The sequence below is a fragment of the Sinohyriopsis cumingii genome, chromosome 17 (assembly GCF_028554795.1).
Source record: "Sinohyriopsis cumingii isolate HCF-2022 chromosome 17, ASM2855479v2, whole genome shotgun sequence".
Lineage (NCBI taxonomy): Eukaryota > Metazoa > Mollusca > Bivalvia > Unionida > Unionidae > Sinohyriopsis > Sinohyriopsis cumingii.
In genome coordinates, this window is record NC_142977.1 from 1,330,533 (window position 1) to 1,350,288 (window position 19,756).

General features: G+C 35.2%; 1 protein-coding gene across 2 annotated transcripts in view; it reads left to right on the plus strand.

Moving 5' to 3' along the window:
* Positions 1 to 13,809, plus strand: part of LOC149777640 (ZZ-type zinc finger-containing protein 3-like) — a 37,329-nt gene extending 23,520 nt beyond the window's left edge. For both annotated transcript variants that reach the window (XM_089938691.1, XM_089938692.1), the window contains exons 7-9: positions 3,959 to 4,081; positions 9,205 to 9,305; positions 13,614 to 13,809. In XM_089938691.1, coding sequence (XP_089794817.1) covers positions 3,959 to 4,081; positions 9,205 to 9,305; positions 13,614 to 13,761 — 372 coding nt within the window. In that variant the 3' untranslated portion in view covers positions 13,762 to 13,809. The remainder of the gene's footprint in view (positions 1 to 3,958; positions 4,082 to 9,204; positions 9,306 to 13,613) is intronic.
* Positions 13,810 to 19,756: the final 5,947 nt, after the last annotated feature.

The following is a 19,756-nucleotide window of genomic DNA, read 5'->3' on the forward strand; positions in this document are numbered from 1 at the left end:
GGAGTCAGTAACATGGATTTGAACAGTTACCAGTGACATGTTATAGGAGTCAGTAACATGGATTTGAACAGTTACCAGTGACATGTTATCGGAGTCAGTAACATGGATTTGAACAGTTACCAGTGATGTGTTATGGGAGTCAGTAACATGGATTTGAACAGTTACCAGTGATGTGTTATCAGAGTCAGTAACATGGATTTGAACGGTTAACCAGTGACATGTTATCGGAGTCAGTAACATGGATTTTGAACAGTTACCAGTGACATGTTATCGGAGTCAGTAACATGGATTTGAACAGTTACCAGTGATGTGTTATGGGAGTCAGTAACATGGATTTGAACAGTTACCAGTGATATGTTATAGGAGTCAGTAACATGGATTTCAACAGTTACCAGTGACATGTTATCGGAGTCAGTAACTTGGATTTGAACAGTTACCAGTGACATGTTATAGAAGTCAGTAAAATGGATTTGAACAGTTACCAGTGACATGTTATCAGAGTCAGTAACATGGATTTGAACAGTTACCAGTGATGTGTTATGAGAGTCAGTAACATGGATTTGAACAGTTACCAGTGACATGTTATCGGAGTCAGAAACATGGATTTGAACAGTTACCAGTGACATGTTATCGGAGTCAGTAACATGGATTTGAACAGTTACCAGTGACATGTTATCGGAGTCAGTAACATGGATTTGAACAGTTACCAGTGACATGTTATCGGAGTCAGTAACATGGATTTGAACAGTTACCAGTGATGTGTTATGGGAGTCAGTAACATGGACTTGAACAGTTACCAGTGATGTGTTATGGGAGTCAGTAACATGGATTTGAACAGTTACCAGTGACATGTTATAGGAGTCTTTAACATGGATTTAAACAGTTATCAGTGATGTGTTATCGGAGTCAGTAACATAGATTTGAACAGTTACCAGTGACATGTTATAGGAGTCAGTAAAATGGACTTGACCAGTTACCAGTGATATGTTATGGGAGTCAGTAATACAGATTTGAACAGTTACGGTGAGAAGCACACAACACTTTAATCCCCTGATTAACATCTTAAAATCTTTAAACACACAAGACTATAATTCCATTAGACTCACTTAAGGAGATTTTGTCAAAAAGCAACAAAAGTGTAAATTTTTATAGACACTACATGACATGGATGTTAAAAAGATCACTATGGCATTAATCTTTCTTAATGTGATTTATTCCTGCAGATTTTTATGAATAATTAAACAAGAAAGTGAGTTGCTAAATGTTTTTGATGTACTGTATGTACTTGCAAATAAGTCAAGTTAAAGTGCAAACTACACAGACCCAGATCTGCCATCGCATAATGCACCAGTGGATCAGGGTCTATTTGTAGTATGTTCTATTCATTACTCCTAACAAACTACATAGACCCAATCTGGTGACTCATTATTCAGTGGCAAATCTGGTTATGTTTAATCTACAATTGGACTAACAAATGAGTACATATGGTATATTCTTACCTTCTTATCCCAACTTGTGTATATTGCAGTATTGGTTCAATACAAAATTATTGTAACAATTTGAACAGTTTGTTTAAATTGTAATCTGTTAATACAAAGTTGGCTTTAACTTGCATTTGTATGGCTGATGTTTGTGACAGATTACTAAATCTGTGTAAAATGCAACATTTTGATAGATACTTGCAAACAGCTGTTCACTTTAAAAATAATGTCTGAATTAGGCAGTTGCTCAACTCACTAAGATCAAACAACAATTTATGTAAGAAGTCTGTGATGAATAGGATATCAAAAGACAGTTTGTGTGAGAAGCCTGTGATGAGTAGGATATCAAAAGACAGCTTATGTGAGAAGCCTGTGACGAATAGGATATCAAAAGACAGTTTATGTCAGAAGCCTATGATGATTAGGGTATCAAAAGACAGTTTATGTGAGAAGCCTGTGCTGAATAGGATATCAAAAGGCAGTTTATGTGAGAAGCCTGTGATGAATAGGATATCAAAAGACAGTTTATGAGAGAAGCCTGTGATGAATAGGATATCAAAAGACAGTTTATGTGAGAAGCCTGTGATGAATAGGATATCAAAAGACAGTTTATGTGAGAAGCCTGTGATGAATAGGATATCAAAAGACAATTTATGTGAGAAGCCTGTGATGAATAGGATATCAAAAGAAGCTTTATATGGCTATCATTTGTGACCAATGAACAGAAACTTCACCTGCCTTTACAGACATGTTTTTAATATTTAATGACTCCATACCCCAAAGTAAAAAGGATGTTACTTTATCTCTTCTCAAAGGACTTTTTTTCAGAGATAGCTTTAATTCACAGGCAAATAGATGAAGATCTTGAACTCTAACACACTGGTACAAAACATGAGTGACTTTTGTGAACAGGTAGTAGCTGAGTACTGCTAACCACTGGTTCAGGTTTTACTGTATAAAATATTTAAATAGATAGATTCCGGTACTTGGTTAGATTTATTAGAGGGATGGATGGCTAGATAAAAAGATACATAGATACATAGACAGTGGCTGGATAGATATCCACTATTTATTTTCTGAAATGTAAAAAAAATTGTGTGCATTTAGTGGTTGCTTGAAAGAATGAATTTCAAAGTCAAATTAACTGATACAAAATGAGAAACTTTAGGAAAAAACCTACCTGCTGATGTTTCTAGGTGAGAAAAAGGATAATGCATTCTTGGAGTTCAGAAATTTGTTAAGGCAGACCCACATGGAGTATGAATGGGTTGATTTTGTATCTATCCAATATGTACCGTTCATCAGGTTGATGAGGTTTTTATTACAGTTTGGATACATTCCCTGGAATCCAGTGAATTGCAGAAAGACAATAAAATTTGTCTTTTGTACCAATATTATAGTACATTGATGAAGGGAAGTAACTAATCCCAACCTTTCCCTCCCCACACTTCCACTTGATGACTTGTTTACTGAGTTTTAACTTTCTCTCAATAATACATACATCATATCTGACATCTCTCACAAAATCTAAGTTAATCCTGTGGATTATCCATCTATATAGTGTAATGTATTAAGTTATTTTGTGAAAATTGTTGATATTAGAATTTCTTGCAGTTGTAGATTATTTATTTTATCTTGTGCTCCATCATGGTTACATTGGTATTTTCAACCACACTGTTCAAATTTTCACTTTATTAAATAAAGACTTTTTTGGTCCTTTTTGACTTTCAGAAAATTCGTAGACCATGTCATTGAAGTGCATAAATGCAAGAAATTTAAGGCAGCATAGAAATTAGTTAGACAAGTGAAATTTGGTTTCCTTTTTTTTATTAATATGTGGAAGACCTGTTTAGATTTTCAGTCCATTATATCAGTTTTTCAGTTTTGTTCATGTATATTAAAAATGTTTGGACAAAAATAACACAATTAATTTATAGCAAAAACCAATTGAGGCAGACTGTAAGGAGAATGAAACTCATAGACATTTTTATCCGGATTACATTTTCATAGCATTACATCAGCGTTTCATTTTTTAATGCACTTCTGACGCTTTTCCACAAATACCTTGTTAGACAGTTTAATAAAAATAGTTGAGGTAGAGAGAGAGGCTTGTTTTTCAACATATGTATACAAGCTGATTTGAATTTAAGCAATTATAATAATTATTTAAAATTTCTACATGAATTAGTCAGACTTCTTGTTGTTAGGGATGGGGAAGATGACCCAAGATTTCAGGTTTTTTCTTCTGACCAAGGTTTCAATACCATGGCTGCCTCATTTTTTACAAACATTGAATTTCCTAAATTTTGATGAAGCTATCTATGAACTCTGTAAATTGTCCAGATTATTTTGATTTTACAAGAATAAGTCTAAAATGAAGACCAAAATAATCAGGCACCGAGATGTACATGGAATTGATGAGACTGACTTTGCATCTATCCATTAAGTACCTTCATTTGATGAGGTTTCTGTTGCAGGATGAAGAGGATGTGCCCCTTGAATTGAGGGATTCTGAGGAATACATGGAGTTGATGCGGTTAAAACAGTTGAAGAGAGAGAAACAACTTTCTGACGGGCAGGAACAGCATATTGGATTCAAGGTCAGTGATCAATGTGTACTTACCGTACTTACCGCATATGTTGGGACACCGTATTTGTTGGGACACCATAAATTAATTTTAAAAGTAATTTTTTTGTGCACTGTATGTTCTGGGACACATTGCTTTTTTTGAGTCGTAAGTTGTGGGACACCTTTTAAATCATTCGAAAATTACATGTCGGAAATTGCAATCCAACTGAAATTTTATTTTTTAAATATAAAGCTGTACTTGAGATAAAACTCTTTAATCCACTGCAGCAGCATCTCATCAACACAGCCCTTTTCCTGCACACGTACGGTCTATTATTTTGGTACATGAATACTTTTTTAACTTTCTCATACCGTGAAAAATTGTTGGACGCAACACACCACCTGAAGTGGAAACTGCAAGAACAAAAGGAAGATTTTTGTCAAATCTGCACTAGTCTTGCTAATTCTCACACTTTTGATGCCCATCTTATCATCAGTCCATCCAGGAATGCGATCAAAGTACACTAGAGTTTCATCCATGTTAATGATCATATTGTCGGCGAAATGATCTGTTTCTCTTCTGGCCATCACGAATTCATCACGTGATTGTATTTCCTCCAAATCTTCTGGATGATGCTGGGTCATCGATGTTCGCGCACGAAGCATTATATTGTGCAACTTTAAAAACTGTTCCATTGTTTTACTTTATTGTCAAACTTTTTGTGAATACCGTTGAAAAGGAACCAAAGTTAGCTTCCATATCTCGGCCGTCTTTGTATATTCAAAGCTAAAAAAATAAATCGGCACACTTAAAAGAATCCAGTAGTCGGCATCTGAGGTCAGTTTGCTTTGCAATAAAATAACCTTTGTATTGATATCCTTTAAAAAGAAATCGGCTTCCGAGTCCAAAGTCGGCTTCCAACGTACGCTTGCTTTGTAATAAAAATAACCTTTGTCTTTGATGTCCTGTCGGCAAGTTCAAAGAAGTTTACTGCTGGCTGCCAGTTGTGTTTATTTACCACCAGGGCTTATATGTGCTTGGCATCTTTAGTAATAATTAATACAAAGGTGTACTGATGTCTGCGGGTAAATATTAATAATACTTATGTAACCCACGCTGGCAAAAAGATTGTCATTTGCACTCAAATGAATGTGTTTTAAAATAATGATTTTTATTTATGAGATACTGGCATACAGTATAGTTCTCTTCTGGCCTTAACGAATTCATCAAATGATTTTATTTTCTCCAAATATTCTGGGTGACGCTGGGTCATCGACATCTGTGCACAAAGCACTATATTGTGTCACTTTAAAATTTGTTCCATTGTTTAAATTTATTTTCAAAATTCCCATGAATATAGTTGAAAAGGAACCCAAAGTATGCTTCCATATCTCGGCCATCTTTGTATATTCAAAATAATAAAACAAAAAAATCGGCTCACTTCACAGAATCCATAGTCAACTTCCGATGTCGGCTTGCTTTGCAATAAAATAACCTTTGTATTGATATCCTTTACAAAATAAAGTAACCGGGGTCGGCTTCTGAGATCGCCTGCTTTGTAATAAAAATAACCTTTTGTCTTTGATGTCCTGTCGGTAGGTTCAAAGAAGGAGTTAACTGCTTGCTGCCAGTCATGTTTATTCATCACCAGGGCTTATATGTGCTTGGTATAGTAAGGATAATTATATAACCCTAGCTGGTGAAAAGACTTTCACTTGTACTCAAGTGAATGTGTTTTCAAATGATGATTTTTTTTTTTTGCGAGATATTGTCATACAGTACACCTGGATATAATTCAATCTTGATTATTTTGTATCCCAACAGCGTGTCATGCGTGAATGGCTTATTCAAGATATCAGTTGACTATTCCCCTCTTGTATGCGATTTTGTTGGCTCCAGTTTTCAGTCGGATAACATGTTCAAACCTTTGAGCACAACCACACACAATTGTTTCTCATTGTTCATGTCAATGAACAACATGGTGTGTGGTATCGGACATAATTGATACACGCTACAGTTTGGAAGCCTACGCTACTTATACGGATTTCGTGGAAAAGTTTTATTCTTTAATGCTCATGTTGAAAAAAGGAATAAATGATAACAACACAAGGTTAGTTTCTTTCTTTTTATTGTCAATTAAGCGTTTTATTTATCTATTTTATTGTGACGTGCAGTTGGGGGGGAGGGAGAGCACAAATGCAGTACCAATTTATTTCGTTCTCAAGTCATGGGACATATGACCAAAGTGAAAAAAAATGTTTCACCATAAGTTCTGGGACAGGAAAAAAAATATTTATTTTATCGTGTCCCAACATATGCGGTAAATACGGTAGGCAAGTTTTGCTTTCTGGTCTCGTATAGTTCTATTGTAGTATTTACAAATTCTTATGATGAGTGCCCCCTCATTCACAGTTGTTGTGAAACCTGCCTTTGAGGACATCTATTTAAGGGCAGTTTATCCTAATGGACAGTAATTCAGATTCCCTTCACTTCATTTCACTTCCATATTCATTTAAACATTAATTATTGTGATACATGGTAATTTTTGCTTTAATGTGAAGAAGAAAAAAGCAATCTCCATGAATTTAAGTAAGAGTCCACTTTAAAGCAAAAATTTTGCTTACATAATGGAGGCACTCAGCTATGCACTAAATTTTAAAATTACTTTTAATAAAGTGTACAATGCAGTTTCAAACAAAATAATTCATTGGTTAGGATGTATGGACAGTGTACCAACTGTCAAATGTTTTGTCTTCAGTATAATAGTTCACTGGTTAGGATGTATGGACAGTGTACCAGCTGTCAAATGTTTTGTCTTCAGTATAATAGTTCACTGGTTAGGATGTATGGACAGTGTACCAACTGTCAAATGTTTTGTCTTCAGTATAATAGTTCACTGGTTAGGATGTATGGACAGTGTACCAACTGTCAGATGTTTTGTCTTCGGTATAATAGTTCACTGGTTAGGATGTATGGACAGTGTACCAACTGTCAAATGTTTTGTCTTCGGTATAATAGTTACTGGTTAGGATGTATGGACTGTGTGCCAGCTGTCAAATGTTTTGTCTTCAGTATAATAGTTCACTGGTTAGGATGTATGGACAGTGTACCAACTGTCAAATGTTTTGTCTTCAGTATAATAGTTCACTGGTTAGGATGTATGGACAGTGTACCAACTGTCAAATGTTTTGTCTTCAGTATAATAATAGTTCACTGGTTAGGATGTATGGACAGTGTACCAACTGTCAAATGTTTTGTCTTCAGTATAATAATAGTTCACTGGTTAGGATGTATGGACAGTGTGCCAGAGTGTCAAAAGTTTTATCATGAATAAGATCACTGAGATGTACAGACAGTTAGGGTTAGGGTTAGTGGTACCCAGAAGTTTTTTTTTTTCTTTTTCAGATATGTTGCCCAATCACATTATGTGAGGAATATTAGCCTGCTTCCTCACAAATCCAGCCCTACTAAAAGACAAAAAAATTCATTTTCTAGCTCAAATAGACAAAGGGCAATAACTCTTGCCCGTTACCTCCCCTTGCCACCATCAGGTGTTACTAGTTTTTAGCTTCACTGCTGTACTGATAACATCATACATTTCCAATTTTCATTTTGGTTTTATTGTACAGAAATCCTTCTCAAGCAGGTTGTGTACATTTTATTTTTACAATTTCCCATCTTTATCAAATGTAAACTTAAGGCGATGATCTAATAGCATTTATTCACATCTTGATGACAACAACATGTCATCTGGAATAAATTAATGAGCATCCTTTTCTACTTTTTTTTCTACTTAATTATGCATGATTGCACATGAGAACTTTAAAATAACAAATAATGCAAAGCTTGACCTACTTAGATGACACACGATGATTTTATGAGTTGAGAGTTACTAAGAGATCTAATTTAAGAATAAACATTTACTTTACACCAGCCAATTAATTTGTGGATTTTTCATGAGAAACAAGTTTTATAATTCTTTTGATTGAATTATGCAAAAGATATTTTTCACTGTAAACATTAGATATCAGTAGCATTTTGCTCAAGAAATCGATCAAAAAATTTTGTCACTTGCTTAGTCCAGTGGCAGATATGGCCATCAGTTGCACATTTACCAGGTTCGAATTCCACAAGTTTTTTTTATATTCAGGTTTACTTGTTTATATGGGCAAGAGAATTGTGTTACTAATGAAATTTCCCTTGCAAATATTCAATGCAAATTTCCATTCCAATTTTCCATGCAAATATTCAATGCAATTTTCCATGCAAATGATAAACACCACACATTATCATGGTACTTTTGTTATACATATTGCAAGCCAGTATTTGCTGAAATAAATAATGTGCTTGTTCCAAGTGAGTAAAGGATACATTTCATCTCATGGGTGAAACTCTAATATCTGACCCACAAGACGAAACCTGTTATGCACTCTGTGCAAGTTAATATACTATTTATTCTAAATGTTACAAAGTACATACAACTTTTCTCTCATCATAATATATTTACATACTGTTAAATATGTATCTAATTAATACAACAAAAAATAATTCAGTGGTGTGTACAGATTAAAACAAGTTCAGATGAAAAGGAATGATAACTTTTGATAGGCTTAATCTATGAATGATGATCAAATTATATAGTAATGTAGACAGGGCAAATTACTGGGAAATTTATATTAATTTAGTCAGAACTACCAGGTGTAAATGTGCTGGAAATGTTTGTGGAGTTTCCTGTTATCGTACGAGTGGCAAGGGAGAAGCCTATCATGTTCAGAATAAAAATGTTATTGAAACAGTGATGCAAGTTTGTTTTATTAAAAAGGGAATTTTTAGATTGGAATAGTGACACAAGTTGTATTTTATTAAAATGGGAATTTTTGGATTGGAACAGTGACACAAGTGTTTTATTAAAATGACTTTAGGTTGAAATAAGCTGTAATTTACTTTCTATATCAAATAATTTGGCATTATTATATTTTATAATATGGAGTTAATTTTCGATATTTACAACACAAAAATGTGGTAAATAAAGGATGCCAGATAATTCAGCTATAAGATTTCACCCACAAAAATGTGATGATATGCTTTCCATATTAAAATTTGTTGCACACTAAGAACTTGTGATTTATATTATGTGGTGATGTGTTTTCCAGTGTGATATCTGTGAATGTGAACCAATTGTTGGCACCAGGTGGCACTGCGCAGACTGCCCAACAGATGTTGCTGTGGATTTTTGTGACAATTGTGTTGATAGGTATGTCTGATTACTCATAGTGGAATATGTCCTAGATCTTGAAAATATAAACCTATATTCCAAGTAAATAATTAAGCCTATCATGTACTAGTAAACTCAGCCAATAAAAGCTAGAACACCTCATTAATATGCATCGATCTCAGCCAATCAAATGCTAGAGCTTGTTAACACATTAACCCCTGGTGACGAGTTTAAGTGGCAGGAGGTAGTAGCCTACTGCTGAACTCTGTAGCGTCATGGTCATGTACGTGTGTGGCATTATAGAAAGGAAAACAGATGTAGCTCTACAATGATACTAAATAATCTAAAATCTCTACTTGCACTACAAAATACAGAGGGAAAAACCTCATTTTTTGGACCCGATTTTTTTTTCTACCCAAAATTTGCCTGTGGTTGATAATCTGATTTTGTGTCCAGATTTTAGACCTTTTGGTCACAGATCTAAGGCAAACTGGTAGGAACTGCAAATAAACATGAACCCTTGGAAAAAGTAGGATGAGATGGGCATTTGGAATAAAGAGTGATGTCGATACGAAAATAATGGGTCCATTCAGCAACAAAACAAAATAACTTTTAAACTTCTGCTCATGTGCAAGCCAAATAGCCAATGAAAAATGATGTTTCTAACACAACTAGGCACAATTTTATTGGAAGATCACCTGGAAGTTGGTGTTTTTAGATGCATTCAGAAATAGCTTTCAAAGTGTCTTTCCCACTTGAATTTCAGACGAAAACAACAAAAACCATTTTATCTTTATAATTCCAATTTTCTTCCTTTCTGTCATTATATTAGTTGATTTCATCAACAGCATTCCGTCAGGTACCTGACAGTTTTCTTTACATAGCATTTTCACTGTGCCAGAATACATTCCATGTCAGGTACCTGACAGTTTTCTTTACATAGCATTTTCGCTGTGCCAGAATACATTCCATGTCAGGTATCTGACAGTTTCCTTTACATAGCATTTTCGCTGTGCCAGAATACATTCCATGTCAGGTACCTGTTTTCTTTACATAGCATTTTCACTGTGCCAGAATACATTCCATGTCAGGTACCTGACAGTTTTCTTTACATAGCATTTTCGCTGTGCCAGAATACATTCCATGTCAGGTATCTGACAGTTTCCTTTACATAGCATTTTCGCTGTGCCAGAATACATTCCATGTCAGGTACCTGACAGTTTTCTTTACATAGCATTTTTGCTGTGCCAGAATACATAGTTAGTCCAGAGTCATCAACTCATATGAAATTACAGGGTGTCAGAGCAGGTCAGGGAAGTAATTTGAGGAACTTTTCTCATTCAGATTAATTTGTTTACAAAACTTGTTGGTTTTGTTCTTTTCTGTTATTTAGTTTAAGACCAAAGAGTTGTGAGATCCCATTTGTCATGTGACCATGACCTTTAATAACAGCTGCATGAATAAGTTGTCAAATTCAGGGCAAATTGCAATAAATTTTAAGTTTAGAATGACTTGTAAAGCCTGCCATATGCATTGTTTTGTTGTTATTGTTGTTGTGGGTTTTAACGCCATTTTTCAGCACATGATAGGCTATACATGGCGGCCAGTATTAATGGTGTAGGAAGAACCCGGGAAGAACTACCAACCCACGAGAAGCTACTGGCGTGCTTTCTCACATGCCTACATTGGCTGAATCCGAGACTCGAACTGCTGCAGACAGAGGTGAGATGGCAGTGATCCATAACGGTGAAAGCTTTAGACCACTCTGCATTGTTTTGGCTAAAGGGGTGAATGTTGGAATAATGGAAGGACTGTGTCATTTCATTATTCATATGTCTTATCAGAGATTCTAATCTGGGGTTGCAGATTTTGATCAGAAATCATGGAGAAGGCGGTGGTGGTGTTGTTATTATTGTGGTGCAAGGTGTTGGTATAGACAAAGCTTTAATACCCATATTGTACCGGTGTGTAATTCTATATCAGTGTCTCACGACCATTTCTATCCAATCTCATTGCATTTTTCATAACAATTTTAATTATAAGATCTTGATACAGGGTATCCAGGCAGCCAAGTGGTCTAAGGCACTTGCCTTTACAAATCACCAACATCTCACCCATGTTTGCATGGGTTCAAATCTCAGGCTCAGCCAGCACTGGTATGTGAGAAAGCTTGCAAGTAGCTTCCCAGGATTTTTCAGGTTCTTCATCCCCCAGATATACTGGCTGCCATGTATAGCTTATTGTTTGCTGAAAAATGGCATAAAACAACAACATGCTGTATGGCTTTCAAAATGGTAACAAGTTGGTTCAAGATCATTTTGCTATTATGGCTGTGTTTCATTATTGAACTCAGCTTTTTTCAAAAATTATTATTTTATTCAGATTTCCAATGCAGGACTTAATGTGGCGTTTATGTATTGTAATGTCACCTGATAAAGTCACTGACACAATTTCATACATTTACAAATACAAAAAGCTAAATATGCCAAAGCATTGCTTTATCAATGATTTGGTGATAAATGAGTTTATTTCTTTCATAGCATTGCCTTATCAGTGATTTGGTGATAAATGAGTTTACTTTCATAGCATTGCCTTATTAACAATTTGGTGATAAATGAGTTTACTTTCATAGCATTGCCTTATCAATGATTTGGTGATATATGTGTTCATAGCATTGCCTTATCAATGATTTGGTGATAAATTAGTTTACTTCTTTCATAGCATTGCCTTATCAATGATTTGGTGATAAATGTGTTTATAGCATTCTTTATTAATGATTTTGTGATCAGTGAGTTTACTTCTTTCATAGCATTGCCTTATCAGTGATTTTGTGATAAATGAGTTTACTTCTTTCATAACCGCTCCGGTGGCCTAGTGGTTAGAGCGTCCGTCTCGGATGCGGGAGGTCGTGGGTTCGATCCCCGGCAGAGTCATACCAGAGACTTAAAAAATGGCACTAACAGCTGCCTCGCTTGGCGTTCAGCATTAAGAGGTTAGTGTTAGGACTGGTCGGCCTGGTGTCAGGATAATGTGACTGGGTGGGACATCATGCTACATGTCTGCGGCATGATGCCCCAGTGCTAGACATCACTATAAACTGCCACATTGCAGACATCATAGCGATATGACTAAAAATTGTTAAAGCTACGTTAAAAATAAAAATCACATCACATCACTTCTTTCATAGCATTGCATTATCAGTGATTTGGTGATAAATGAGTTTACTTTCATAGCATTGCCTTATTAACGATTTGGTGATAAATGAGTTTACTTTCATATCATTGCCTTATCAATGATTTGGTGATAAATGAGTTTACTTCTTTCATAGCATTGCCTTATCAATGATTGGTGATAAATGAGTTTACTTTCATGGCATTGTCTTATCAATGATTTGGTGATAAATGAGTTTACTTCTTTCATTGCATTATCATATCAATGATTTGGTGATAAATGTGTTCATATCATTTCTTTATTAATGATTTTGTGATCAGTGAGTTTACTTCTTTCATAGTATTCTTATCAATGATTTGGTGATAAATGAGCTCTTTCATTGCATTGTCTTATCAATGATTTTGTGATAAATATGTTCATATCATTTCTTTATCAATGATTTTGTGATAAATGAGTTTACATCTTTCATTGCATTGTGATGTGATGTGATGTGATTTGGATTTTTAAAGTAGCTTTAACAATTTTTCAGTCATGTCGCAACGATGTCTGCAATGTGGCAGTTTATAGTGATGTCTAGCACTGGGGCATCATGCCGCAGACATGTAGCATGATGTCCCACCCAGTCACATTATCCTGACACCGGGCCGACCAGTCCTAACACTGACCTCTTAATGCTGAGCGCCAAGCGAGGCAGCTGTTAGTACCGTTTTTGTAAGTCTTTGGTATGACTCGGCTGGGGATCAAACCCACGACCTCCCACATCCGAGGCGGATGCTCTAACCACTAGGCCACCGGAGCGGTTCATTGCATTGTCTTATCAATGATTTTTTGATAAATCAGTTTACTTCTTTCATAGCATTGTCTTGTCAATGATTTTTTGATAAATCAGTTTACTTCTTTCATAGCATTGTCTTATCAATGATTTGATGATAAATGAGTTTACTTCTTTCATAGCATTGCCTTATCAATGATTTGATGATAAATGAGTTTACTTCTTTCATAGCATTACCTTGTCAATGATTTTGTGATCAATGAGTTTACTTCTTTCATAGCATTGCCTTATCAATGATGTGATAAATGAGTTTACTTCTTTCATTGCATTGCCTTATCAATGATGTGATAAATGAGTTTACTTCTTTCATTTCATATAATTTAATTAAGCCATTTGTTTTACAGCCCCTACGAGACAGAAACTCATAATTCTAGTCATCGCCTGCAACCAGTGAGAAGACCAAATAATTCAACATTCATAGACCGTGATTATACTGGATTTGTACCGGGGGATTACAATTACCTTGACCCTAACTATATGCCTGCTAGCTAGCACCTGTTCATCATTATGTAACAAATCAATAAATTCTTTAAAGAATTACATGTATTGCATTTTTTTAATTGATAGAAAATTTATGCCTTTCTTTTGTCTTTTTTTAATTGTCATTCATGCAACATCAGTTTACAGAACAGCTGACAAGTGTTAATCCATGTCATAATAAAATGAAATTACTGTGGATTTAAGTTACAAAGAAAATACAGATGTTTGCTTTTGTGAATTAGGGCTTCTCTTGTAAAACATACTCGAGACAAAGGGAAAACACTTTTAGTTTTAAGTAGTTCCCATAGGATGCAATTTGGATTTTGTATCATTTTCATATGAACTGCTTTGTATCATTTTCATATGAACAGGACCAATATGATTTAAATTTTAAAAATTCTGCCTTCCCTGGATACCTTGTTTTTTTTAACTGGAATAGCTTTTAATTTCATTTAATATTTAAAGGTATTAATTATAATAACTTACAAAAATATTCACACCCTTTTAAATACAATGCTGGAAGTGTTGATGTGCCTGTAGTGACCTGTGTCATAGTAATGTGCCAACAGTCTTTTGTTGAATCACAAAAATCCAATCTTTATTTGAAATTTCACTATAAATCATAGTCTCTATTTCCAAGTAGGTCATTTTTAGCACATTTTTTATTTCCAGAGAAGAATAACTTGAAATAAATAAAATGAATAAATTCCAGCTACTATATATACATCTTTTAATGTTAGTCAACAAAAACCTTTATCTTTACCTTGAATACTTGTAGTTATTATTAAAGCCACAAACTAGAATCTACTTCTTGTTAGCATTTGTTTTACCATTAAAAGTTTATATAAAGTATTCAGTGCTAGCCTCAGCAGAACCAAGTGACCTCTGATTTTTATGGCCAAAAGGAAGCTGAAAACTACAGAACAGTGCATCAGAACTTAGTGTGACACTGCATCTGGTACAGCTTTGACTATCTTGCAGATATGTTGACATGTATTCTGTTGAGTACAGGAGCAGTGGAATGCCCCGCTGACAATTTTCATTTAAAGTACTGAAATTTGCCAAATAAACAAATCTCACATTACTTATTAATAACAGTGACAGGTTATGTATTCACAAAATCCCATTTTAGTTACACTTACATCTTTATTTTCATTAGTAATATTTTATTTGTTTACTTAAAGATAATTTTTGTTTCAATTCATTCATGTTTAGTTCATTTTATTTCCACATGATTTTCATTCACTTTCACCCATTTTCTTTCGTTTTCAGTAATTAGGAATGTACCCTTAAGGAGACCTCAGTAATTAGAAATGTACCCTTAAGGAGACTTCATTAATTAGGAATGTACCCGTAAGGAGACCTCAGTAATTAGGAATGTACCCTTAAGGAGACTTCAGTACTATACATGTATTATAGCAGGAATAGACCAACATACACCTCACACTTTCTAAAATTAAAAATTATTTGGCCTGCCTTAAACATTTTAAGTGTCTATACTGCCATACAGTGTAGTATTAACTGCCATGCAATGTAGTAACTACCATGGGACCACTCTGGTGGCCTAAGTTGTAAGAGCATCTACCTCAGATGTGGGAGGTTGTGGATTCATACCCCCGCCTAGTCATACCAAAGACTTATGAAAATGGTACTTGCAGCTGTCTCACTTGGTGCTCAGCTTTAAGAGGTTAGTGTTAGGATTGGTCGGCCTGGTGTCAGAATAATGTGACTGGGTGGGACATGATGCTACATGTCTGTGGCATGATGCCTCAGTGCTAAACATTATAACTGCCATGATGCAGACATTGTAGCGATATGACTGAATTTTTTTTAAAAGCTTCATTAAAAATCCAAATTACATACATTAACTGCCTTGTGATGTAGTATTAGCAGCCATGCATTGTAGTATTAACTGTCATGCATTGTAGTATTAACTGTCATGCAGTGTAGTATTGTCATGGAGCGTAGTATTAATTGTTACGCAGAGTGGTATTAACTGCCATGCAGTCGATTAACTACCATGCAGTTTAGTATTAACTGTCATGCAGTGTAGTATTAATTGCCATGCAATGTACTATTAACTACCATGCAGTGTAGTATTAATTGTTGTGCAGTGTGGTATTAACTGCCATGCAATATGATATTAACTGCCATACAGTGTAGTATTAACTGCCATGCAGTGCAGTATTAAATGCACCGCCAAATATTGCCAATGTAATTTGCAGTAAATCACAGATGACATGAAAAACAAAGTCTAATTATAGAGCCAGGACCAGTTGTGGACATCACCATTCATGTGATGTAGTTGTGAATGCTAGTAATTTATCTTGGCGAAATTATTTAATAAGCTAGTTGTGAATCAACGTCAGAAGCATGCTGCTACTGTCAGTCTGACAAAACCAACAAGCCACTTTTTTCATGAACCCAGCCATGAATTTTACTGGTCCCTGTCATAGACTGGAGGATTTGCTCTCCCCAGGAATGGCCATTATGCCAGAATGCTTTGTCAAATTCTGCTGAGCAAATTAGCAATGGCACATTTTATAATAGAATGACATCATTTGGACAAAAGTTTGAAACCTTTATGACAGGATACTTTTTGTCAAATTCTGTTGAGTGGGTTTTGAAGTTGCTGAATGATTAATTTAGTAAGAGGTTGTAAATAAAATTAGTGAATAGATGCACAACATATGACAAAGGAACATCCCATAATAGCATTAGTGCATAGTGGATGACACAACATATGACAAAGGAATATCCCATAATAACATCAGTGCATAGTGGATGACATAATATGTGACAAAGGAACATTCCATAATAACATTAGTGCATTGTGGATGATACACAACATATGACAAAGGAACATTCCATAATAACATTAGTGCATAGTGGGTTACACACGATATATGACAAAGGAACATCCCATAATAACAAAGTGCATTGTGGATGACACATGACATATGACAAAGGAACATCCCATATGCTCTCTTGACTTTAAAGTCAGAAGAGATAACAACAAGAGTCCCTCAAAGAGACGTGCTCTTCTGGCTAAAAAGAATTCTCTGAAATTCAGAACATTTCATTCTTTAACTGTGAAGTGTTGAAACCATCTCCAATATGCTTCAGTGATAACAAGATTTTCAAATTAGTGGCTATGATAGACATATTGGACATCACCAATTTCATAAGACATCACATTTGGTTGAAACACCATGTAGATACAACTTCCTAATTTGGAAGAGTATTTATAGAATAATTTTCAAGATGGGTGCCATAGTAGCCATATTGGATATCAGATTGGACCATTTCTATTTAGTACCAACTGGACATCATATGAAGTCTTTTAGAGAACATCAATGTTGATAAGATTAGCAACATATGAGAAGTAATGATAAGATTTTCAAGCTTGCCATTGTGGTCACCATATTAGAAGTCCTATCAGAACCATTTTCATTTATGAACAACTAGATATTATAAGAAGACTTCAGCTGAAAACCCCATGGCAATAATACTTTTTGTTAGGATTAGCAATAACAAGATTTTCAAGATGACCACAGTGTTGGCAATATTCACCATTAAATCAGCACCATTTTTATTTAATGCCGATAGATGCCAACCCCCGAATAAAAAAATACTGACTTCCTGTGACAAAAATACCGATTTTCAGGAACAAATACTGATTTTTAAAATTTTAATGCATATGTAACTATTTACAACATATACAACCATCAGTAAATTAGGAGAGTGCTTTACCTAATTATTTAATGTCAAATATGCATATGTTGTACCATATTCCATTCGGATGCGCATTCAGAAGGTGCAAGAGTGCAACACACTCAGACACAGACTTTTTATAGTAGCCTTTTCCACACCTTATCTTTTTCCAATCATTATCAATTTGAATGTATCAACCTTTACTGATGATCTCAATTCTGTGTGATTTTCTTATAGAACTATTTTCGTTCTAGCATACGAGTAATCCTTTGCGATTTTACTGTCTGGAAAACGTGTGCGAAATAAAACACCAGCAACACTAGTAACTGAAAGAGGAAGGTTAGTTTCCAAAAGAAATTTAATAAACCGAATTTCAATCAAATTACATCAAGGTTCTCTCTGGTATGTATATATGTCGTAAGTTCAGGCTGAGTTGTGTATGATGAAGCAGCAAGTTGATGTTTATTAGCTTTTTCGTGCTCTTTTTTTCATAGGCACCCAATAGCGAAATCACGTTACACAACTTGCAAAACGTGGTGTTCTCCTGTACTAGATGGTTTCACAAATCTAAACAATACGGCACAATTGTCCTTCTAGTTCTGTTGTTTTTTTTGTTGTCTTTCCTGGAGAAAATTCTTTATATTCTGCTTTCCTATTCAACATGATTAGAAGTTGAATATTACGAAAATGAGATACAGTGACAGCGGTAACTGTTTGCGAAATCCAATATGGCGGATAAAGACGGGCATTGTAGCCTCGATTTCGAATGAACCAATCATATTGTAGAACTGTATTCCTATGTACATGCGATACATTTCTATCAGAATGGAACCGAGTACCCGTTCTAAACTGAAAATTGCAGGGAATTTTTTAAATTTTTTGCCCAAAAAACGTACACCCATATTCAGGTCCAAAATACGGGGCAAATACGGAAAAAACGAGACAGTTGGCAGCTATGAGGGACAACCAGACAAAAGTCTTTCAAGAAAAACCCCAAGTTTATATGACCTACAAAGGGAAGTAGAAATAACAAGATTTTTAAGATGGCCACTGTGGTGGCCATATTGGAGATCATGTCAGCACCATTTTTATTTATGACATAACAGACATCACAAGAAGTCTTTCAGTGAAAACCCATTGCTTCAATGACCATTCAATAATAAGGTGAAGTAGTAGTAACAAGATGGCCACACAGAGCAATCTGAATGACAAGAAATTGTGTATTAAATCTCCCATATTAATGTGATCATCCTCCATTCATGGTGGCCATACTGGACAATAGCTTGGCACCATTTTAATTTAGAACAAGCTAGACATCATAAGAAGTCTTCTGGTGAAAACCCCCATGCCAATATGACATTACACTCATGATGTTTACTTATACAATTTCAATTATGGCCATTGTAGTGGTCATATTAGATAGCATATTGGAACCATTTCCACTGAGGATCAACTAGACACGTGAATGACTTTTAGTGACAAAGCCATGTTGACATGACCATTCATTCTGGGAGGGTAGGAGTAACAAGATTTCCATGATGGCCACTATGGTGGCAATATTGGAAGACCAAATGGCACACTTTTCATTTAGGACCAACATGATCATAGGATGAATGGGTGTGTAGTTTCATGGCAATCCTCCAAGTAGCTTAGCAGTGATAACAAAGATAAGGTAAGAGACATATGGGCAACTGTCCATCCCACAAGTTATTCTGGTCTATGACTAGAAAAGCTGCAAATCTTCCAATGTATTTATATACACTGAGGCCCTACCACATTGCCTGAAATGACCTAAATACAAAATGTTACCCATTATGGACAATGAGGCCCTACCACAGTGCCTGAAATGACCTACATACAAAACAAGGTGTGATGGATGGACAAGGATATCATTCCCTTACTACTGTCATAAAACCTCAGTTATGAAGCACCATCATAATGGGCATAAAAACCTCAGTTATGAGGCACCATCATAATAGGCATAAAAACCTCAGTTATGAGGCACCGTCATAATGGGCATAAAAACCTCAGTTATGAGGCACAGTCATAATAGGCATAAAAACCTGTTATGAGGCACTGTCATAATGGGCATAAAAACCTCGGTCATAATCCGTCTATGTTCAGTTTATAAGAAAACTGCCTGTGAAACCAACCATGCTATCACTAACTTAGTGCTATACTTATACAGCTGTCTGGAGAAGTTTGCTTCAAGATTAAGCAAACAACCACTAGACATAAACAATTTAATTTGGCTAGCATGTTTGAATTCATATGTAGATAACCTGTAAACATA